The sequence below is a fragment of the Hypomesus transpacificus genome, chromosome 19, assembly GCF_021917145.1.
Source record: "Hypomesus transpacificus isolate Combined female chromosome 19, fHypTra1, whole genome shotgun sequence".
NCBI classification, from domain to species: Eukaryota; Metazoa; Chordata; class Actinopteri; order Osmeriformes; family Osmeridae; genus Hypomesus; species Hypomesus transpacificus.
This window is the reverse complement of record NC_061078.1, coordinates 13,128,900-13,153,914: the sequence shown is the minus strand read 5'-3', so window position 1 is coordinate 13,153,914 and position 25,015 is coordinate 13,128,900. Positions and strand designations below refer to the sequence as shown.

The 25,015-nt window shown below is 46.3% G+C and overlaps 1 protein-coding gene across 1 annotated transcript; it reads left to right on the top strand.

Moving 5' to 3' along the window:
- The first annotated feature begins 1,004 nt into the window (after positions 1–1,004).
- Positions 1,005–24,782, top strand: lmo1 (LIM domain only 1). The gene is made up of 4 exons (XM_047041429.1): positions 1,005–1,784; positions 15,858–16,071; positions 22,098–22,223; positions 24,040–24,782. The coding sequence occupies exons 1-4, from the start codon at positions 1,763–1,765 to the stop codon at positions 24,143–24,145; spliced, it is 468 nt and encodes a 155-aa protein (XP_046897385.1). The 5' UTR covers positions 1,005–1,762; the 3' UTR covers positions 24,146–24,782.
- The last annotated feature ends 233 nt before the right edge of the window (positions 24,783–25,015 follow it).

The window sequence follows — 25,015 nt, the reverse complement described above, 5'->3', positions numbered from 1 at the left end:
CCATGCTTAGATGTAGCTTAATCAGATCATTTGGCTTAGCAGTACCGCAGGTGCACGCTTAATGGACCTGGGACACAACGTGATTTTCCATCAATAATAAACAACACTAATGAGACAGAAGGTATAAGGGCAGAGCGAGCCTGTGCAACTAACAGTCTGTAGCTCGGTGCTGCTGACAAACCTCTGTTATTGTAGCATACTCCACTCTCCTAAATGGCAAATCTTGGTTGGATCTCACCCTTAATTGGTTAACAGTCTCCGCAGGGCGATTGAAAGTACTGCTATTTAGGGCTCCACCATGAAACAGCGACACTTTCATCTTGGCAACAACAGGCAACAATTATATTACCAGATTCGAAACTGAACCCCCTATCTACCCACTAATCAAAACGCTGCCCATCTGTTGTTCTGTCTCTCTTAAAATGACTGTTTATCTATGTACGATAAGTGGGCCTGGACACTCTAATTACCGCGCAGTTCTATTTCCCCGAATTACTGATAAATACAATTAGATGTTATCTTTATTAAATATGGAAAAAGGAAAAGCAAGGAAACTGTACACGTTTAAGGTGTGCGTGTGTTAGAAGCGCACTCTATTGCAACCTGAACGTATAGTCTCCCTCCTCTCTTTCTGTCTCTCTGTCTCTCTGTCTCTCTCTCTCTCTCTCTCTCTCTCTCTCTCTCTCTCTCTCTCTCTCTCTCTCTCTCTCTCTCTCTCACACACACACACACACACACACACACACACACACACGTTCACACACACTATACACACAAGTCCCCTCCCCCTGGGCGCGCGCGGGCATACGCACCGACGTGGGCACGCTCCTCTTTCTCCATCAACCACACGCACGCAGAGACAGGCAGACAGACCAGTCGCACACACGCACACACCACACACACACACTGGGATACACACGCACGCACACTTTCCCTTAGCTGTGCTTTTGTGTTTTGTCAGAATTAATGAGAAAAGTTCCCTTGCCCTAGGGGTAATTAGTGTCCTTGGAGTTAAATAAGCTAATACTTAGACACCTCTGGCACAAGCAATTATGTTTGTGTATTGAATAATTGATTCAAAGAGGGGGGAAGGGCTGCTAATCAGATCTGAGCATAATGAATTGATTTAATTAACAGGGGAATCCGAGGGTCTCTGGGAACTGCGCGCATTTATTCAGTAGCAGGAGCGAGCGCAGCACATAAATTGGGAGAGAAAGGCAGTGTGAGTATGCTTTTAGCAGTTGTCAGGTCCGGAATTGGATTTCTTGAATATAGTTACAGTTTCGGAGCAAATGAGAACGGAGAAAGAGAATCTTACATCGAGGAGAGCACTGTCGCCCAGTATTTGATCTGTCCGTGTGTACAGTTACAGATTTAGATTTGACACATTTTCATTCTTTCTTTTTCGCATGGAATTTATGAAGACCGACCAACACTGTTTACGGGTGTTAATTGCAGTTCAGTTCCAGCTCAGTCCGATGAGGTCAATTTTGTGTTTAGCTAGAGAAAAGTGAGCGCGGACACCTCTATTCCTCCGATAGAATCGCTAGAATAACATTCACTGTAACATTAATCTTTTGAGGGCTTACGTTAGTAAGGAGGTATAGTTTTTGTCAAGCTATCGCTCAAACCAGGCTTGTGCTACGAAAGGACGATTCCGTTGCTGTTTTCAGCCAGTTCCAGCCTTGCGTACACCGAACGGTGAAGACTGCTGGAGCCGAGAACGGATCGCCCGGAGCCGGACTCCTCGTTCCTCAGGACGATGGTGTTGGACAAGGAAGAGGGTGAGTAACAACCCCGGCAATGGGCATTTCTTCTTGGTGTCACAGAACAACAACGGCTGTTTTTGCGACCGATATTGAGCATTGTTCATTTACTTTTTATTAACCTTTTGCGTACAGAATATCTTTTTCGTTTTTTTAACCCTGTAAGTTATTATGCTCGTAAATAGAGTCGTCTAGTATGAAGACTGCTGGATCTGGATCCATTTGCTGCTTTCATTATTGGTTTGTTTTTTCAAACAACTCTAAATTACCTAAGTTTACATCAAAAAGCTTTCTGTCCACGTGTGCTGCATTAACAACAGAGGGACGCTGCCACTGTAAAAAGGTCTTCTCGGCTACGCTCCTCTTAACTCTAAGTGCACTTCGCTTCTCTGAAGTTATCGAAGCAGCCTTTGACATCGGCACAGAAAGGGAGATGACAGCGAGTGTTTTTAACTTGATTGAAATTATGGATAACACCGTGCAACACGAAGGCGGTTTCCAGCTCTATATTTGATACGTCTATTTTAAAGTATGTAGGTTAATGGGTGAGGTAATCCAATTAGTTTTTATTTTAATCAAATTTTAATTTAGTGACTTATCATATGAGACACGTGACCCATCATAACAAACCCATCAAACTTACAATTTTCAAACTGAAATGTTGTGGATTTCCCACAATATTGAAATTCTAGGCCATTCAAAGTACTTTTCTATCAGTTTGTATGTGGTGCATGGGGAATGCTGTTTTCTTGACAATAGGGCACTCTCTCACAACCTGTGCTGACCTTAATAGGCTATTCGTGTCATCTCTCAGAGAATGTAGTCATCACACATTTGGTTTTAGCCAAGGGCTTTTTTTTCTGAAGGTAATGGCTTGCATTTGCGACCCATTATTTATGTTTGAAAATGGATATTTCATATCTCTCAGCAGAGCATCCTTTCACTTACCCATCTAAAAACCAATAAAGGGATCGCCGTAGAAACATAAATTGGTATGTCTAGCTGAATCAATGTTGTGCTAATGTACCCAGATTAACTCAACTGTAAATTGTCTCCTTTGGATGTCTGTCTTGCTAAAAGTTCCCCATATGATTCATGATTCAGATTGCTTTTAACAGCTATTGGCTAAGCAATATGGTAAATGTACAAGGTGATGCAAATGGCATTAGTGGGAAAGGATGCACAGGACCATGTAATGCAGTCAATACTACATTAACTACTGATGCCCAATTACAGAACCAGGGAGAGTGGCTTTTAGGAGCATTAGGACTTGCAGAAAAGCTGAGATCACCTGCTGCTCATTGCCTAAAAGCTTCACCCTTTGCTTGCTGGGGCCGACCAACTGCGCTGGCATTTTGGCAGGGATGTGGAGAGAGCTGTCTGGGGCTAGGCTCTTTCACTCTGTAGTCACGGCTGTTAGCCTGTTAGTGTTCCATTGGCTATAAGCTATCCAAGGCCAGGCTATTTCTGCAGCCCATTTTAACCACAGTGCAATTTAGACCACAGTTGTACATATGCGGTGACATTGTGTGTGCCTATGTTTGTGTGTGTGTGTGTGTGTGTTTGACTATGTGTCTGCATGTGTAAGCTTGCCTAGTTGACGTGATTGTTCTATGGTCTGGGTCCATAAACATATTAGGACATTGATCTCAAGATCAACGGGGTTCTGAATCGCCGGCATGTCTACCCAAATATTCACCATCAGAACAAGCCTGTTTGGCAAACATTTGGCTACGTCAACACCTGACAAAGTAACCCAAACCACCTTATCTACCTTCACCAACATTTCCAGTCTTTTATCATGGTCATGTCACCAGAGAGACTGGCTACTGTTGTTATTAAACCCAGGGTCCTGGCATGCAATCCAAACCCCAACCAACAGACCAAGAAGAGAACGTCTCACAGTGGAGGGGTTGGAGATGGCTAGCTCTTCACAAGAGTGGAGTTACAAACCACATCTGTGACATACTACATCGAAAAACATACTAAAACATTGTCTCCAGTTCAGTCTGCAGTTTGAGTGACAGAGGCTCGCTGGAACATGTTGAGCGTAACATTGGAAGTACTTGCGATGTCTCTTGAAGGTCTTAGGAAACCTCTCAACGATCTAGGGAAATAACCAGTTACAAGGGAGCTAATCTTGTTTCCCTCTTTTCCAAACCTCTTTTGAGAAAGTAGGATACAAATCAATTCCCTCTCCTACTATTTTTAAACACTCACAAATTTGACATTAATTTTGTGACCTACAATGACGCTCCGGTCCACATTGAATGTCAGTCACAGAACTTACAAAGTCACGTTGGGCTTGCTGGGATACAATAGTAGTGTATTATTACTCAGTGGTACGTAAGTGTGATGTGGCTCGAGAAAGCTAGGCTGCCCAACCTCTGTGAAATGACCTATTACTGTATACACGTCTCTGGAAGGCTGCGGAAACACATGTCCAAAGAATTCCAGGTGAACATTTTATATCACCCGCTCTAATATAAAGTTTCCAATTGACTTCTAATTTTAGTGCGGGGAAAAAAAAAGCAATTCAGCCATTTTCTTACCTTCAAGGTATTAGAAACTCTCTGCTGTAGCAGAAATAATTGGGTCTTCATTGTAGACATGTCTTTGGCTGATCACTCGCACCACTGGGCTTTCTAAGAACCATGGCTGAAGAGGAGAAAACCTTCAATCCTCCGACCTGATGATAAATTTGTGGTTACCTTTGCACTTTAATTTACGACCCTGCGAGCAGCCTGTCCAATGAAATTTGTACATTCATAAAGCATGTGATTGAAAAGCAATGTTTCAAATGAATACAGGCTGGTGATCTGTCGGCTGCTGTAATAAAACTTGGGCTTCAGGCACAGATTTTTATTTTGAAATAATAAGAATTGCTTCATTCTTTACTGGAGTTACCATGGTAATTCTGTCTTGTAGCAATGTTATATTGATTTAGAAAGTGGACAGTAATATTTCTTTTCTGTTATTCGTTTTCAGCGGGTTGATTTCTAATTTCCAGTTGGAGATTACTTTTATACATTCCTTAAGTCTCTTCACTTTTTCCCTAGGAATGTAATTTTCTCTCTTGTATTTGCTATTTTCCGAGCTTATTGGCTTGTTCTTCCTCTAAATTAAACTTGCCAATTTTAAATATAGAAATTACATCTGTGTGTCGTGCCCTCAGCTCCAAACAATATTGCAACTTATTTCAATGTGTGATATTTGTGTGGTCAGCTGTAGTTATTTGAATGTTTATTTTAGCATCTGCTTCATGACACCTGCTCTCTTTTCTGAGGACTGTACCTTCTTTCACCCAGTCTTTCTTCTGAATTTTAAATGGAAGGATCGCCCAAAGACATGTTTAGCTTTTGTCATACTGTTGAATACAACTCAGAAGACAAAAGGTTAAAAGGTACTTTTTTAGAAGGTACTTAAATGGTACTAAACTTCATATGGAGTATAGATTCTAACTGAATTCCAGTAGGCAGCACAGTCTAAGAGTATGTTCTTAAGTCATATACTGTCCAGTACTTGACTTTAATACATGTGCACACTACAGCTCAGTTCAGTATGCAACCCAACACCCCTACAAAATACCCACATCCAACGCAACGAATTTGATGTCAGTAAATCAATTTGGCCTTTTTAAGCAGTGAGTGCTTGATTCCGTCTGATCCGCTATGATCTCGCATGCACACAGTTCCCACCCGACCCAATTTTGTCTCCCATCCCAAACCTCCGGATCGCTATCAGTCCAGAGCGTCTCACATCGGCGAGTGCAGGAGATGTGTATCATTTCCCCATCATCTCCCTGGAACTCAAAGGGGACTGAATGGAGACGTGACAGACGTGGAAGCAAGCGCGCCCACCTGCCTCTGGTGCAAATGGCTGCGCCCGCCAGGGTGTCACACAAACTCAATTATGCACTCCTGAAGTGTGAGAGAATCCCTTTATTACAGCCAGCAGCCAGCCGCTCCTCATGCCAGGGAGCTACTCACAACAAGATCTATTTTCCTCCCCTGCATCATGGGAAAGGGACAACGTCGGTGCTTCCATTGTCCTTCGTAATTGATCTAGACTCTCTCTCACTCTCACCCCATATCCACCTTTGTTTTTATTCAGGTGTCACAATCATACAGTGTCGGCGGGGGGGGGGGGGATGGGAGAGGGAGGGGTGGTGGGGGAGGGGAGGGGGGGGGGGGAAAGTGTTTCAAAATGATGTCGGTAAACAGAAAATTCTCTATGCTCCAAGGGCGCTCCACTCCATCACTCTCAACGTTACACGGAAAACCTTTTACAAGATCCTCAGACGGGCTGACACGCTGAGATGAATCGTCATTTCAGACCACCTTTTAAACCGTCTCGGAGCAACCTTATCTCTCACCTTGAGTCCTGAGACGAATGCCGACACGCTCAGCGTTCAGACGAGGGTAACGCGGTAGTCGTACACACAGTGATGCTCTCTTTCGCTGCGAACTCCCCCAATGACCTGAAATACATACTGGGCCATGCTAGCCTGCGTCTACTGGATCACTCTGGGACTGGGAGATCTCCATCCCTTAGTTGGAGCATGTCTGCTGGTGGTCAGGTGTGACTGTGTATCTTTCAGAGCAGCAGGTACACTATCCGTGGCAGCAGCTACACAGGCAGGAGTAGTGATGGCCCATCCCTGTGGATTGTCTCCTGGTAATAGTACATTATAGTCTGCTGAAAGACGCTACGGAGGTACACAGTGATGATTTTACAGTAGGTGGTTTTTAATTTACTTTCCTTTTGGTCCTTAAACCACATGTTATTCCCTTGGCTGGCCTTGTTGAAGTCACACTGGGCCTCCTTTCACTGCAAGGCTGAGTAGCCACAGAAAATGCGGGACTTCTCTTTCATTGGGGTAGGAGCACACACACACACACACACACACTTCTTCTGCATAGATGTAAGTTGTCACACTCTTTCCTATCCCAATACTGATATTTGGTTGTTTACTTCCTTTCGCCTCCCGTTTCTTCAACTGGTTCTCTTGGTCCGAGCACAGTATGCCCATGATGGCAGTCGGACGGCAGCTTTTGTCTAGTCACAGAGACGTGTGGTACTGATTCAACGCTAGCTGATTGATATTAGCACTTTGCTGTATGCTAGTCGCTTATGTCCTTTTGTAGTCAATGACAACAACTCTGTTGCTGAAGATGCTCTAAGAACATGCTGTGGGTTCCATGTGCACTGGGAGTGCGCTGCAGAAATAGGACTTGAAAGGTATTTAGACATACAAAAGGATGCTGCTGTTTGAATGTTGATGAGCCTGTGATCACTGTAATGCATCATTTATGTGGAAATCCGATACTGTAGCATAATTGTACCAGTGTCTGTTTATGCATGCAAGTTTCCATCTTGAAACAAATTGATCTGCGATGATTGCCTGTTACATAACTGGAAGACCTTGCATAATCCTTTCTGAAATAGTCCCTTCATACATGTTTGGCCGGTGTCCTTTGAGTTTGTAAGATGAGAGGATGTATGAGGGTGGGGGTGTCGTCTGGGAATATTGGAGAGTAACATGCAAACATGCAACATCCGAACAAAATAAGAATATTTATAGTTTCCAAATACCGTATATGTTAAACGTGTATTCTGTGGTGTCAAACGTTGAATGGGGTCAAATTGACCCCAAGGATAACAGGAGGGTTAAGAGTTTCACTGCTCACAAGTCTTGACTTGGCCATTATTTACAAAAACTATGTTATATATTTTGGCAATCAATAAATCACTCCTGGCAATAACACATCAGGATGTGTGGGGGAGAATGACACAGTATGACCATAGTAAATAGAAATCTGGAGTTCTATTAGATTACATAACAACCAATTTTAAGGAGCCCAATTTACAATCAGTTGACCTTTAATAAATCTAATCTTGAATAAATAATTTAGGATTGCAATTGGGGCTTTATTTGAAAGCTGGGAAATTGGGTTGTGGGTATTGAAGATGTGAATGTAATCGATGCAGAACCTGAAATCACTGCTGCTAGATCCATGTGTAACAGTGGTGCTCGACGCACACTCACCACTGTGCTCTGCTCTAATTGAAACGGGTAAATAGTGTGGTCATTAAAAACCACCATGGCTCATCCACACACACACCCACACACACACACACAGAGAGAAACACACCCTACTCCAACTCAGATTTAAAGGCATCAACGTAGAAACTTTTGTTACTTTGTTCTTTTTTTTCCAATCACCTATCTTCAGCCAGAAACTTGTACAGTATCCATTCACTGTAAACACACAGCCACCCCAGTGGGATAAAAGGTCATTTTGACCCAGTCCTCGTGGTTGGTGGCTGAACCATGTTATTGCCTGTCAGAGGTCTCCTCTTCAACCAGGCTCTCTGTGTGACCCTCCATTCAGGGCTCTTGGAGTCAGATGGACAGTGCATCCAACAGGCCTCATTATTTACCCCATGAAGAGCCAAGTTGGGAGAAAGTGCTTCAATGACGTTGTGGGCCTGTTCGCCAAACAACCATCCCCTGTGGTGAATTTGCATTATTCAACATTAAACGGAGGCCACATGGAGCTCCTCTGTGTGCCGGTTCTTTTTTCCCTCCATTTTCAGCCCACCGAGGTTCCTGAATGGCACACCTGTCTGCTGGCATATCCTTTGAAATAATAAGTGTGCTGTAATTGCATGTCACTTCCTAACCTTAGGAGTGACACAAACTTTAGAGGGCTACATTTATGCCTCCCTTAAATTCATTTTTAATGTGGTCTAAAAAGTGTTAGGGCATTATTCGGTGCCTGATGCCATAAAGAAGTTGTGACAGTCCTAATGGTTACATTTGGCCAGGAATCATGAAGTGGCAGATACGATTGTCCCCTTTATCAAACTGTGAAAAGATCTAGTTTGAGAATAGATGGATTTATTCCGTTATTCAAATGCTAATGCGATCAATGGCAAGAAAATGAATTGAATTCACACATATGAAGATACACTTCAGCCCAGGGACAAACTGCCAGCCAGACTGGGAGAGAGTCACCATAATGGGAGTGTGGTCGAGGAGGAAGCCTGAGAGGGGTCTGCCCTTGGAGGGCTTAGCCTAACTCAAACCCCAGGCTCTCACTGTAACAGGCCCAATAGAAAGCATAGTTGGTTGGTAGGATGTAAGGTCAAACACCTCCTCCTCTTTTCTCTCCATCCAGCCTCAGCCCTCTTTCTTCACTTTCTTCCAACGTTCCCTGTGGTCTAAATGGTGGTAGCCCTGCATAAGAGGGGTTAGGAGCGAAAGGCATTTCTTTCTTTCTATGTCTCTGTCCCGCCCTCTCTCTCTTTCTCTCTCTCTTTCTCTCTCTCTCCCTCTTTCTCTGTTGAGCTAGGACTGTCAACAGTCCACCTTCCAGAGCTGTAATCTCACCATGCTAGCGAGCAACCAAGTGTTGGAACAAGTTGCTTTCTGTAATAACTGGAATCCCTGCCAGTTTTCCCGTCTCAAAATAAGCAGTAATGAATTTAATTAGAAAGCTGTTGCATATCTCTGTGATACATTTCTTTTAATTAACCCCATGTGAATAAATTAAAAATAATAGGGGCTGAAAAGTGCGGAAAAAAACCGTAATGAAGTTATCCGTTAATTGGGATGGCGTCTGCAGCCAAACCGCAGTGAGTAAGGGGCAGCGGGAGCTAACAATGTCTGCTGTAAGCCTCCATGCCTCCACAGAAAGAGGGCCCAGGGCCCTGACTCCTTCTCGCTGACTTCAAGTCTAAGAAATGCTTGTCTGACGTGATGGAAATGACCAGCGGCCTGGAGAAAAGGCGGTCCTGTTCCTGGCCGCTCTGCTGAGACTCCCCACGCCGCGCTTGAAGCCGGGCCAGTGTTATTGCAGCCCTAATGCGGCTACCTCATTTGGAGCGGATCAGGAGTAATTATGGTGGGGGAAAGTGGCTGCCGACCGCGGGGGTCAGGACACTTGTAACATGTGAAAAGAGCAATTATTCCAGGAGACAAAACCCTCCCTTATCCGGGGCTGTGCTAGGGTCAATGCTTGGGACGACGTGGCTCCGTTTCACCGGGCCTTATTAGCCGCAGCAAGCTGCAAAGTTTGTGAGAGTGCATCTCGTTAATGAACAGTCCCCTCCTTGTTGTCAGCACACTAGCCCCTGCCTTGTCTCCTTCTCTCCTCTCTGCTCTCTCTCTCTCTCTCTCTTTCTCTCTTTATTTGCTTACTCTTACTCCTTTTTCTCTCTCTTTTATTTCTCTGGCTTACTTTCTCTCTCTCTCTCTCCCTCTCTCTCCCTCTTCTCGTCTCCCTCTCACTCTCCCGCTCCCACTCTCTCTTCTTTCCCTGTCTCCCTCCCTCTATTTTCTCTCTCTCTCTCTCTCTCTCTCTCTCTCTCTCTCTCTCTCTCTCTCTCTCTCTCTAATTATGTCATAATGCTAGCATGCAGGCCCAGCAAGCACTTCTCTCACAGACCTCGGCGTTCATACACATCCTTCTGGAAAGGTGTCTGACTACACCGCAGCGCACAGAGAGAGAGAGAAGCGATCACACCCAGAACCACACAACCACCACTACCACGGCTAATAGAAACTAATGATCATAGACTGGGACTGGGAGCCACTACTGTGTGATGTGTGGGTCTGACTGTGTGTGTGTGTGTGGTGCGTTTGCTCTCTCCATGCATCGCTCCGACTGCGGGGGGAAATATGATTCACACTCGGTGAATCACGGCTGTCTTGACGACGCTTATCATTCTGAATACAGTCATTTGTGGGCTTTCAGCTGGCGTAGTTCATCTGATATTATTACCAGATGTCTTGTGTTTTGTCTTGGCGATAGAGGAGAACCTGTGTCTACAGGCTCAATTACAGTAATGATGTGAGCTGATTGAAGGGGGCTGATTCGTGCAGATAAAGGCAGGACATCTGCCTGGGATCTGTATTAACCTCACTAAGGGAGGATCCTCAACCAGGGATTTGTTCGATATGGGATTACCATGGCCACCGCGTTGACACAGGGGACCGGAGACACAAACACATGGGTTCACAGCTCCCAGAAAGGGAGTATTTACAGAAAGTTCCCATACACAAAACGACCTCCAACGCAGATGCTACTATGGCCAAAGCCATTTAGATAAAGTCACGTGAAGGTTGCTTTTGTCTCCCAGATATCTTACCTAGAATCCACAGTGATGTAAGATATTTTTACCATCCACAAATACTTAAGTTTGTAATGCGGTTTCAGTTCTGAAATGTCATGCAAGAGAGCAGGATTCATGCAGAAAGTGGATCCACCGGAGGTGGCTGCATCAGGTGGTGGTCTACAGGGATCAGTCCATAGGAACAGACTGATGAGTCTGACGTCTGGGAGTGTTGGAGGAGAGGATAATGATACATGTTCATTGTTTCAGTCGACTGCAGTTGTTTGTAATGTAGCATGTAATTTCTCCCAGCGTCCTGCTCAGCATCTGTCATGGCAGTGCTTACCACTCTCTTATTTACTGCAGCGGAGGGTAATAATTATGCAGGCCCCAGAGACGAGGCTAACTCACTCAGCCCTGCCTCCCCTCCTCCCCTATTCCCACAGCCTCCCTCCCTCCCCTGCCAAACTATCTCCTCCTTCCTCCCCCCACCTTTCTGGGATCCCTCCTTGCCCAAATCTCCTCTCTCTCTCTGCTCCCTTGACCTCTTCTTCCCCTCTCCCCCCTGCTCCTCCTCCTTCCCTCCTCCTTCTCTCCACCGGCCCTCAGCCCAGACAGCTGAGCGACGCTCGTCAAGCCTCTCTCTCCCTCGGACTCCCGGGGAGCCTGCGTCACATCAAGGTGTCAATCCACCTCGTTGATCAAATGTGTTTAATTTCAGAGAGTGACCCCCCCGCCTGCCGGCGCTGTTACTGTACGCAGCACATTCCCGACACGCCGGCGCCTCATTTGAGAGATTAGCGCGCGCCAACACGTAGGGTACGACAAGAGAAAAGGGAGATCGGAGGGCGCGTCATCTCCTCTTTCTCGACGTCGCTCCTTGTCTAATCTGAGGAAACGGAGGCCTCGCCATGCAGATGTGATAATTGTATTTCAAACGTTTCTTCGAGTGCCGCAAACGGCTTATTTTCACTTTAGAACCTTAAACACATCAAAAGGGTTTGCAGATTGATTTGAGGTTTAGATAGCTGTAAAAACTGAACTTGAAATGGGCTTACATAGAAATTGGATGCTATCTCTGTAATGGGAAAGTACATGGTCTGACAGTTTCCATGGAGAAAAAAGAAATAACGTCACTGTACATATTCTTAAGAGATAAGGTCTTTGTAGAAAGAGATAAGGTCTTTAAAAAGTAGAATGGCAAATTCAATTTCTTCTCATGGAGGATGTTTGGCAAGGCAAGTGGCCACATCTCGTTGGAGTATGAATCATTGTGTGGAAAAGTATTCTTTTCGTGACACTGAATGGCAGAGGAAGGTCAGCAGCACTTGTATCTGTTAACCTTTAGAGGAGTGAGTTCTAAATATTACCGACGCTGCCAGCAGAGTGAGTTATTTTTTCGAAACGAAAGCTAGCTAGCTTTAGTTAGCTTCCGTTACCTAGCAACCTAGCATAATACTCGTAGCAATGCTACTACCTGCTAGTGTTACTTGTTAGCCTCCCAATTGTAAATTTTGAAGCCATACTATAGCGTTTGTCATATCGTTTTTGTCTATCGGAAAATAGTCGGTTGGAATGTTCAGAATCACATATGTGTGACGGTACTCTGTGGGGCCCGCTTTCGAACAATCACATATACGTGACGCTACTAATTAACGGGTTAAATGGATTGGATTAAGTGGAGGCTTCCTTTTGATAATGTAACTTTTCGTCTCTGCTCTGAGGGTTTGCATGGTACAACAACCGAGACAGTTAGTCCTCTGGTAAGAAAACAAAATCCAAAACAGAAAGTAAATGGCTTAGGGACAATATGGCAATCAACATGTCATTTATTTCAGATTTCCATGACTTCACTGACCTTATTTGATGTTTGGGTTTCAGGACAACAAGCCTGTGGTTGTTCATTAAGATGGATCTGAGACAGAAAGATCCTGCCAGCTGTACACCAGGTACTTGCTAGACGTTTGGCTATGTGTATGTTCAGCCAGCTCTCCACAACCCAGAGAGGACATACTGTATGCAGACATGGCAGCTCCACCGAGGAGAGGAGGAGTTTCCTATCTAGGCTAGGGAGTGGAGCATCGTTGACTTGAAGGTGAACACGTCCTAACACTCTGAGAAAGTCAAAGGAGACTCAGACAGCAGATGAGCTGGCTCCGTCATGCAGGAGTTAAGCTCCCTCTCTTTGGCAAACTTGATTTAAAACACACGCGTTATGTTCACGGCATGGGTGGGTGCTGTGTGGTGGGCGGTGGTCTAAACCAATTATTAGTGGTTCTCAGGAGGTGGGGGAGAACGACCTTTGTGTATAATTAGTTCTCTTATTTAAAGCAAAGATTTTGAGTAGAATAACTAATTAGCTGTCATAAAAAGCAAATTAAAGATTTTCGTGTGATCCCTCAGGGAATTTTGAGGAACCCGATTTCCTTGCTTTGCGCATGCTCGGCCGCAGACACACACACGCATGCACACGCACGCACGCCTACCCCCCCCCCCCCCCCACACACACACACACATACACACGAACAGGCGCTCTCTCTCCTCATTAAGACTGTTTTTAGTTCTGTGGAAGGCTGACAGGCGAAGCTCTGTTGGCATACCTGCAGAGAGCTCCTCTAACAAGCCATGAAATGCAGGTAAAGAAGACCGCCCTCAGCTAGTGTGGCTTCAATTTGAGGCTTTTTAGCTTCATTTACACTGAACATTGGTATTTATAGCAGGTTTTGTGATCCTAATGCGCCAGCTTCAAGGGGCCTGCTTTAGGGAGGGAGGAGGAGAGGGGGCAGGAGGGGAGACAGAACACTAATTGATGGCTCCCATCACCAGCGCTGGACCAATTAGCCTTCCCTTTCCACTTCTGATAAAGAAATAGGGATGGCTGAGCACCACCAGAGCTCATGCTCACGAACAAACCAAAGTCATAAATTTGACTAACAAGCTCTCTCGTTCCCTCTCCTCCGTTTTAAAATGGTACATGCTAATTATATAACATCCACGGTATTATTGATGTGTGGATGGTCAGACATCCACGGACAAATCTGGATTCAATAAGGTCTCCATGTGGGTGTGTGTGTTTGTGTGTGTGTGTGTGTGTGCGCGCGCGCGTGCGTGGGCGCGTGCGCGCGTGACAGGGAAAGAAAGAAAAGGAGACAGGAAAATGTGCTTTGATATTCGAAAGAACAAAGTGCTTTGTGAGAAAGTGCTATGAGTTTTTTTTTGTTCTTTTTTTTTTGTGGGGGTGAAAGAGAAAAAGACACACTTGGAGGAGAAAAAGAGAATTGGAGGGTTAGGCACTACCTTGCTACCAGCAGAGGGGCTGTTTATCATGGGTAAAACCACAGCCGTTACAACCGCACAGCCCTGCCCAGCTGCACACAGACATCAGAACGTACTCAGTGGAAACTACAGTGGCCATTATCAGATACAGTACATTAAAAGGTTCCATCGTGCCATTTCATTCCTCTGTCAGCCGATCAAATCAATAGACATTAGAAATATGATGTCCCGAAAACATGAGCAGATCCGAGTTAGACGAAAGCTCATTTTAGGAACAGGAATGTTCGAATGACACGGGACAGTGAATGAGAACAGCTATGAGGTTCCTATTAGTCTGGAACATATCATGTCCTTAAACGGTACACTGTAGTGGTTCTATGAACAGACGCGCACACACACACACACACAGACGCGCACAAAGCACTGTCCAAACTCCCCGTCCCCCCCCCGTCAAGCAGCCTGCGTCCGCTTTTGGACAGAGATGTGTTTTGAAAGCAGAGTGGCGAACGACGTCCGCCATGTGTTCTATTAGCCGGATCAATAGCCCAGTGTGGGAGAGAGTGTCTTAAGAGCTGTTGTCCTGTGCTTTCAGCTGTGGCAGACCTGTTAGTGCTGCAGAGGGGAGCTGCTCACCCCGGCCTCCCTGTACCAGCCGTGGCCTGAGGGGGGCTTTTAGTCCAAACACAAATGTCAACCGCACATAGACTATTAGTGTTTAGTGCAGTTATTAAATGGACTTTATTTGTCCTTTAGGAGGCTAAAAGGCGCACTTAAAGGGGACCTGCGTGACAGCGGGGCAATTTGCGGGTTTGGTTACTCAGGCTCGCTCGTTGCAGACACATGAGTACAGATAAGTGTAAAAGGAGGAAAGGCTATAATGCGGCAAGCATACGGTGTGTGTGTTTGTGTGTGTGTGTGTGTGTGTGTCAACGAGGAAGAGAGAAAGTGTGTTAACGTGTTAGAGGCGGGAGAGAGAGAGTGTTTGAGGGGAAGAGAGAGGGGAGAGCGAGGGAGAGAGTTTGAGGGAAAGAGAGAGAGAGAGAGAGAGAGAGAGAGGGAGGGAGAGAGGGAAAGAGAGAGAGGGGTGGAGAGAGAAAGAGAGAGAGAGAGAGAAAGTGTACACTGAGAGGCACTTAGGCCATAACATATCTCACTGGGGTCTGGTAGCAGAGTTCTTGTGGTCAGAGGCTTTTAAAAACTTTCATGTTAATCTATACCAAACAAAGCCCATGAGAAGCTTTTACAGCTATGGACAGTTGAGTGAAATGAGCTTTGATGAAATGCTAGGTGACTAACGTAGTCTACAACAGGCCGTAAATACCTTGATAAGCAAAAGTAAGCCTCTCTGCATTTTGAATCACCCCCAAACACACACACGCTGCCACCCACACGCACACACGGATGCGTACGCTCTCGTCCATGCGTCTCGCATAGTATCGCATGTTTTGTGTACCATGTAATATAACATGTGTTCGTGCAGGCGCGGTGTGCGAGGTGAGTGTAGTCCAATGTGACCTGTGTGCCTATCTGCACGGAAGAGTGTTCCCAGTAATGCATAAGAAGCAGGGCTCCGGAGCTTTCCGGAGCTGGACGCCTCCAGGAGCGCGGGCTCCTTATCAAAAAGCCAACATGAAAAGTCACTCGTGTTCCTGGGCAGTAAATCACGTTGGGCTGTTTGTCTCCTTATCACTACAGGTGTGCCCATGCTCTCCGTCCAGCCCAAAGGGAAACAGAAGGGGTGTGCCGGCTGCAATCGCAAGATTAAAGACCGCTACCTGCTCAAGGCCCTGGACAAATACTGGCACGAGGACTGTCTCAAATGTGCCTGCTGCGACTGTCGCCTGGGAGAGGTGGGCTCCACCTTGTACACGAAAGCTAACCTCATCCTCTGTCGCAGAGACTACCTGAGGTAAGACGCACACACACACACACACACACACTGAGCTGAAAGGCCATGAAACCCAGGACTGTGTAGCAGTACCAAGGTCTGGAACACCACCAGTGCCACCGGTATGAACGTTTGGCGTTCCATTCCCCCCCCCCTCCCCTCCATCCCTCCCAGCACACGCACACTTGCGCTTTACAATGCTCTATCTTGGGGTCTTTCAGGAGCCATTTTCTCCCAGGCAGTTTTGGTGGATCAAGCGCCCGTTTGCTCCTCATTACAGGATATCGATGGCGATGAGATGCATGTCATTTAAGCCTGAATCCCATTGTCTCCACGTGCTTGACTCTCCACGGGCTGTGTCCCTGAGCGTCAGAGAGGCAGACAACAGGAAGTTTGTCATTGGGTCTGATGTTGGTTTTAGCTCCTCTACTTCTCCTCATTCTCATGATCATGGCTGTCACCCCTTGGCAGTGCATGCTGGGTGTCAGTAACCATAGCGCTGGAGGGAGGGGAACATGGAAGACTGTGTCGAGTCAACTCCAGTGTCTGTGGCTCTGCCCCCCCCCCCCCCCCCACACACACACACACACACTACCTCCCAAGCCATCTGCTTGCTAAATTAAACATGAACATTTCCTGGGTGTTAAGTCACATTCCCTGGGGCTTCCCCAATGAGATCCCGCCATTTATCCCAGAGAAAGTCCCCCAGGGGCCAGCTTAGAGGCAATGCTGCCCCTGCCTCTCTCCTCCCTCCTCCACCTCTCCGCCTCCCCTCTTCTTCTCGCTCCTTCGCTTCCCGTCGTCACCCTCTCCACATCATTCCCATACCTCTCCCCCCCTTCTTGCCTATCTCCCCACTCACACCCATACCTTATCCCCCCACCTCATTCCTCCCCCCCCCCCCCCCCCAAACACTCTCCTTCATTCTCTCCTCCCCTGGCCTCTCCCTGCCAGCAGGCAGTGGCCCACCAGAGAGGGGCTTAGGGGCTGGGGTGTTGAGAGGAGCCATTACCATCCATCAGCTCCCAGCCAGAGTTAATGCTGTTAAGATGCAGTAAGAGAGAGCTTCTCTAAGACCCACCGCTGCTGGCCCCAGAAGGGCCAGATGGTGCAGATGAGGTCATAATAAACCGACCGAATGACGAGGAAAAAGGCCGAATTCGGAGAGGCCAGAATGGGCTTCTGACATGGTAAAATATGAACACCTGAAACAGGCACTTCCCGCCTGATGGATCTCTTTGCCCATTAGGAAGTCGACGGTCTCACCACAAGTTGATGATTGCGATGTGTTCCTATGGTGTTGGCTGTAAGGGGCTCGCTGGGCTGACAGCTATGATGAGAGCCTGCTCAAAGCAGGGCCAGGGAGGTAAGGGAGGAGAGACAGGCTAGAGGGTGAGGACGAGGGGTTAGAGAGAGTGAGATAAGAGAGTGGAAAAGTAGGGGATGAGATCAGACGAGAATGAGAAAGGGGCGACTGTCGAGTGAAATGAAGAGAGTAGGGAGTAAGTAGGCCTGTAAGGAAGGTGAGAGGGAAAGCAAGAGAAAGGGAGTAAGAAAACCAGAGAGAGAGAGAGAGAGAAAGGAAGGGGGATAGAAGGAGGGGTAGAGAGAGAGAGAGAGAGAGAGAGAGAGAGAGAGAGAGAGAGAGAGAGAGAGAGAGAGAGAGAGAGAGAGAGGGCCCTTCTATGTTCCTGCCCCAGCTCTGGAGCTGTAATGAAATCCTGCCCACTCATCTGCACTTCACTCTGAGACAAATGCATGCCACTTAATGGCTGGAGATGCTTGAGATGAATTATATTACGGATCAAATTAAAAACTTTCCCCTCATGCTGTGAGAAGAGTCCCTGGGTTCCAGAGTAGGTGACGCACCTTCTGCCACGCCCCCCCCCTCAGTGGCCCCCAGCCCCCCTGCCATGTCAGCCAAGATGAACACTGCTCCTCACCTGCAGTGATGTAGTCGAATCCCAGCTCCGAATTAGCCTCCTGCACAGAGCTGCAGTTCATTAAAGACAGGCGGGCGGATTAAACACACTTCCTTCATTTCCCTGGGTTTGGAGCCCTGCCACGCGCACATTCATTATGATAGGAGCCCCGTCTGTGTTCGTCCTTCAGGAGCCCCGGCAACGCTTTTTGAGCCCCCCCCTCCCCCGCACCCCCCCACACCCCCCCCCCCCTCCCCCCACAGCACCCTGAGCTCCTTCTGCTCCCCCTCCCCTCCTCCTCCTGTTCCTCCACCGTCCCCTGACCCCCCCCCCCCACCCCCCTTAGAAGTTTGTGGATCCACTTGACATTCAGTTCCCTCCGCTGGAGACGGCTCGGCCTGCTTTTTATTAGCAGTTTTGCCACACTCCTCCATTATCAAGGAGAACAATGGATTAATTAGCCGTTTCATTTTAGTCTGGGGCCGCGGATCCGCTGACCTCGCCAAAGAAGGTTGACAAGCCAGTCATGCTTCCCAAGGCCTGGTCCCAGAGCCTGAAATCGCTTCATCTTCTAACTGTTGAATAGATTAGGGGGAGGGGGGCATATCAGTCATCGACTTATCAAAGTAAAGTGCTTTTAATTGAAATCTGAAAGGAAACACTGCCAGCTAATAGACATTGTGACTTTTCCAGGAGTGTAATTGTTCGGAAATGGGAGTAATACCAGACACTCAAAATGCTGTTTGGGGGTAATTAAGTTTTTTTCGATCTTGGTCTCTTCTACTAAGATGAAACTGCTGTAATGTAAAACAGCTTTTGTTTTTCTCTGTTCCCAGCTGTCCAACTCTCTGGAATCATTTTAAAATCAATAAAGGAAGCGTTATACCTTGAAAAGCACTGCTGAGCAAGGTCAGAGTCAGCCTTGAATACATTACCTCAGCAGCGCTGCCCTCTGTTGAAAACATACATGGAGAGTTAAAACTCGCAAAGTTTGAGAGCAGCTTGGAGACATGAAGAGAACCCAAGACCAATCAGAAACAAGCTGAAGAGACAGGCAGGCAGATGATGTAGGTGTTAGCCGGGTTTGAAGTCAGCACAGACGTACGTTCAAACAGCTAAAGGCACACCTGTCTCTGAAGATCCACACTAATCACACAATAACAGAAGGAGCAGCACCAGCAATAAAAGGCATTTCAAATCTGTTTCCAAACAGTCCACATTACTTGGAAAAGATTTGGAAGAATTTGATGTTTGGTACATTTCTTGTTTGAGCTATACCTGTTAATCCTAGCGCTCTCTACAGCTTTGCATTGTTAAAGATGAATACAAATACCCTACTTCAGCAAACAATTGCTAGAGTAAAATGTTTTGCAAGTTCAGCTTTCAAACAAGGACAATCCAATACATACCAAACACAATAGCCCATTTCCATTCCCAACCATAGGAATGTCTTGTATTGGAGATCATGTGACAGGTCACATGACAGCAGGTTGACAGAGGGGAAGGCCATGAAACCTGACAGTCCTTCAACACTCCCACTGGAAAGTCAGCCACTAAATGGCCTTGCCTTGGTAATGGCTACATTTGCTTTATCTTACATTATACAGCTTGGAAATCCATGCCATTGTGTCTCACAGTTTGTGGGTGACCTTCCAAATGAGTATTTGTAACCCTGTAATCCACTTAAATTAACCACTGAAGCCTCTATTTTAAACTGGACCCTTTCTGTGCCTCAAACCCTGCCACAAAACTGATGACTGCTTAACAAAGCATGATTGTCTGGAGTGTGTGGTGAGGAGTACTGAGGTATGCCCTCACATTTTCATACTCGATTTGGAGAGAAATAGTGGGGGAGAAATGGTTTTCGTGTTGAAAACGTTCTTTTTTCTCTCTCTCTTCTGAGGATATTGATTTATTTAATCCAAATGACCAGGGAAATTGAACTGCACGAGTCACTGCACCTTCACAATTTCAGGCATGTGTCATTACAACATGTGGGAAGTCAGCATAAAAAACGAGTCGAATATTTGTAATCAGAAAAAGTGAAAGGATTTCTGAATGACCAACATCTCTGACATTGAGACAATGATAATCAACGCTTGATGTCACAGGCTCAAATCTACAGGCAGAAAAGGATGGAGGGCATAGATGATGATGGCCATCATGGCTCCTGCAATGTGCCACCACTGCTGGACATCCAGTGCTGCAAGCTGGGAGGCCCACAATGCTGTGAGAGAGAAACATGACCTCCAACATGACTCTCCAGTACCCTCACTCCTCTCTCCTGAGACCTGCAACACCTTGCATGAAGCTGCCCTGCCAGGATCAGATAGGCATGGCAAATATCACACACACACACACATACACCATTCACACATGCACAAACATGTACAGTCGACAACTACATTCACAGAAATGCAGCTCTCTCTCTCTCTTTCTCTCTCTCTCTCTCACACACACACACAGCAGAATAAATTGAGACTTTAACATTTCTCCAGTCATTAAGTGATGAGGCCGAGAGGGTTCAGATGGACATGGTGCTTTGTCTCATGGAGATTATTCTAGAAGTTTGGGATGAGAGAAGATTAAATGGACTCAACTGAGCACTCAGGACTGCTGGTCAAAAGTTAGGCTGAACATTCTTCCCAGCTTCACAACACCCTCTTCAGAAGGCCTCTCTGAAAATGGTAACTGGTCTGTGTGTTACCCACACATACAATGCAGTAGGTAGTCTTTTTAGAAATAGGCCTACAATTTACTGGAACACCTATTCCCTCTAATAATGCCTCTGTTCAACACAACAATGCATCTAAAAGTATACAGCCATTCCCCTATCCCATCTCCCTTCCTCTCTCTCCCTGCCACTTTCTCCCTGCCACTCTCTCCCTGCCTCTCTCTCCCTGCCTCTCTCCCTTCCTCTCTCTCTCTCTGCCTCTCTCTCTCTCTGCCTCTCTCTCTCTCTGCCTCTCTCTCTGCCTTTCTCTTTCTCTCCTTCTGTAATGCACCACTCCTCTGGGCCTGTGCTCTAATTAGAAGCAGGGTCTGCTGGATAGATGTTTTCTGTGACAAGAGGGGAGCAACCGAGAGAGACTAATGTGAACAAGGGGATACCAACTTTGTGACTTTTTTTCTGTGTCTGAGCCTCCACAACTTTGGGAAAGTGTTTAACTTACTGTCAGAGTGGAGATCTGCCGTCTGTCGCCTTATCCCCTCTCGCAAAGCTGTGGAACTGGCCCCTCTCCCCATGCAGAATGTATAAGTCTATCTGTGTGTCTGAATCTCCAAATTAAACATTGGGGCAGGCAGTTGGAAAATGAAAATGTAAATCTGACCCAGGGCAAACGGCTGAGTTCCCTTTGCTTTGAGCAGAATCAGAGATCTCCAGTCCACCAGTGGCCCTTGCTCTGTTTGTGACCTCGATGGTTTAGCTCCATTGTAATAAGCTTAAACAAACACCAGTGAAATTTGAGTTGTGTGTCTGTTCCCCGCCCTGCCGAACATCTACCTACCTCTTCAAGGTTATGTCTCCCTGGCTCGCTTGTCATCTTCTTCGGCGCCCTCTCGATGAGAGAGAGAGAGAGAGACAGAGAGAGAGACAGAGAGAGAGAGAGAGAGAGAGAGAGAGAGAGAGAGAGAAGGGGGGGGAGAAGGCAGAGGGATAGAGCCTGTATTCTTACAACGGGAATCTTTTGAACTTTTGACTACATTATAGAATTTAGCCTCTTGTGTAAAATCCAGCTGGCTTTGGTTGGAGCAAGTCTCATTAGGTACTTGGGTTTAAAAAGAAGAAAACTTTCAACAGTTCAATTGGTTGCCTCAGCCCTGTTTTCATTGCTTTCGCAACGTGCTGGAAGAAACTCTTTGAAGAAGGGGATTAGAACCATGTGATCATTTTAATTAGATCATTAGCCAAGAATTAACATCTAGGTTTGTAACCCTCATTAACAAAAATACCAAGTGTGTGCCAAGATAAGTTTGTGTATTACATTCAATGTATTCCGATTTGGCCCTGTTTTTCAGATTCTCTCTGCAATTCTTTCTGTCTTGACTTTATGTTAGCTGTGCTGTTGCATTGATACTGCAGAAGGTGGGTTAATCTCTGCCTGTGTTTTCTCTCTGTTCCAGGCTCTTCGGTACTACAGGGAACTGCGCTGCCTGCAGTAAACTGATCCCAGCCTTTGAAATGGTGATGAGAGCCAGAGATAATGTTTACCATTTGGACTGTTTTGCCTGTCAGCTTTGTAACCAGAGGTAAGGAAAGAGAGATCACAACTGTGCTGTAAGATTGCCTTTTTCAAATCCGTTACGTTCTACTGAGATGGCCATTAGCTCAAGCAGTAGCTGCCCAACAATCTGGCTGTCGACGCAGCAGATCAGCAGGAGTTCAGTCTCAGAGACTTGAGTCGGTGCAAATCCTGATTTGGTCTGCCTTCCCATTCCGTAAAGCACTCCAACGCTCTGCATTGCATTAGCAATTCTCCGTTAATTATTCTGTATTGTTACCCTGCTGGTAGTTTGTCCTTGTTTGTGTTTGTGACTAGAACAGGGATTATAAGATTGAGGGGAACAAAATGAGCTCATGTATTGAAGTGATCAAGCGGCCAGGCCAGCACCAAGTCTGATCACATCCACCAGGTTGAGGACTGGAAAAGGGCACAGCAAGAAAATGCCCCATTTCAGGCACTAGAAGGACAGTGGTTCAGGGTGGTGGAATAGAATATCAGGAATCTATACCCTATAAACGACCAGTCACTAGACTTGACCTTCACACTGGAGTAGACTTGACCCTCCGCCACTTTGAGACTTTTTGATGGTCTCTGTGTTTTACAACACAAACAATATGTCAAAGAGTACACCTGTCTGTCTTCACGCTTGAAATCAATAGTACTGCAGACGTCCAGAGAGAACGACTTGTGAATTTGAGATAGTTCACCGTTCGCTAAAATATCCATAGACTGCGCCACCTCTTCGTATCGTTTCGCCACAACAGAACAGCGTATCGCTGAATTGTGACCAAAGTAGGCTCCTTCCTAGAAAGCTCTCCTCGTTTTCCCCTCACTAAATATACCAGAACATTCGGACCGAACACACGAAAACATTCCATCAGCTTTCAGACAACCCCTCTCCCCGCTGTAGCGGACAGAGGTGTTGTGACCCTCTTCCATGTGTACAGCACAAGCCCATTAACTCTCCGCAGGGAGGGGTCAGTAACCATGGTGAGCACCTGCCGTATGGGAATGCTGGCGGGCGCCTCTCTGCTCTGAGGTGGCAGACGCAGGGCCAGGTTCGACTGGCACAGAGACGGTGCACTCGTGCCCTCTCTCTGCCAGCCTGGCACACTGGCCCAGCCTAGCTTGGTGGAGGCAGTCGTCTGTGCCATCAGGCCAGCTCTTATCTTCACTCGCATGCGGCCTGCAGGGCGCTAGTTCGTACACACAAGCACTGCCATGTAAAAGCACATCACTGGGCCTGCCTGGGACGTGTTTGTGTGTGAGCTTGTCTTTTTTGTTTTCTTTCTTCCTTCAATTTGACTCTGAGTTTAGAGGGAAAACATTCTGGAGCGTTGGCACCAGACGGGCGCATGGAAAGCTCGCCCTGTGGCAGGGTTTCCTTGGAAACCGGTGTGACGATGCCTTTTTTTCCAGGCCTGGGAGGGCCGGCTGTGTGTTCATTGGGATCCAGTCTTCTTGTCCACACGCTTTGAAACGATAGGGCTTTTATTGGCTTTTATGGGAAGCCACACCTTTATGGTGACCATCAGAAGGGGCTTTGAAAGCCAATACAAGGAACAATGGCATTTGCGCCGGGCACAAACGTCAGAGCCAGACGTGTGCGATCAAAGCAGGCAGCGCAGCAACGCCAAGCAGCTTTACTGGCTGATCTCAATCGCCACGTTCTCTCTCCCCGAGCAATTTCGCCATTATCAGCCCAGTCAACTCAAATAACTCTGTCATGTTGTCAGCTGTAATCCCCTTTGTCTGTTTATTAATGGCTGTGCCTGTTGTGTGTCTGTGTGTCTGTGTGTGTGTGTGTGTGTGCGCGCGCGTGTGCGTTTGTTCCCTGGCAGGTTTTGCGTGGGGGACAAGTTTTTCCTAAAGAACAACATGATTCTGTGTCAGATGGACTATGAGGAGGGCCAGCTGAATGGGAGCTTTGAGACGCAGGTTCAATAGCTGGGCTCTGGTGGCAGCAAGCCTCAGCCCTGCACTTACACACGCGATGGATGTTCGGCTGCACTTGGATAGAGAGGAGCGTCTGTCTGCTTGCCTGCAATACTTTTTAAAAACCCCCTTTATCAGTCCCTAAGGACTCTATTGTAAATGTACTACTTTTTGCCCCCCCCCCCCCCACCCCAACACTGAGCAGTTACAAGTTTTGATGTACAGTTGTGCCTGCTTAGCTGAGCACTGTATTGCTTGTATGTTTTTGTGATGTTTGTTTTGGGTTTGTTTTTAATTTCTTTTCCCCTTTCGGGAATGGTTCCTTGGAGGGTCTGTACAGTCTGTTTTCTCTGTATATATAAACTGGAACATTTATTTTATGAAATGTAATGCAATTTTATTACTAGTGTGAATTAAAGATTCCTAAATGTTCATAGTGAGTTTTTTTTTGTTCTTAAACCAAAACCAAAGTTGTTTGAGAAGGCTGGCCCATGTGTTGATATGTAATTATCATCTCCCCCAAACCACAATGCTGTAAAAAAAAAGAAAAAAAAGAAAGAAAACAAAAAAAGAAGCCTTGCAAGACAAAAATAGATTTGGAAGTTTTTTTTAATCATGATGGAACAAAGCAAGTTTTATTACATTTTGCAGAGTTCTGATGGAATTAGAAAATGCTGTTTAAAATGAACTAAAAAAAGATTTTATTTGGAATAAAATGACTTCTCCAGACGGTGTTGTTGTCCTGAGCGTGCAGGTGTCATGAAAGGAGCAGACTGTGAAGAGACTCTCTCACACGCTCTCGCTCTATCTCCTTCACTGTCTCTATCTCGCTCTTCCTCTCTTTATCTCCTTCACTGGCTCTCTCTATCTCTCTCTTCATCT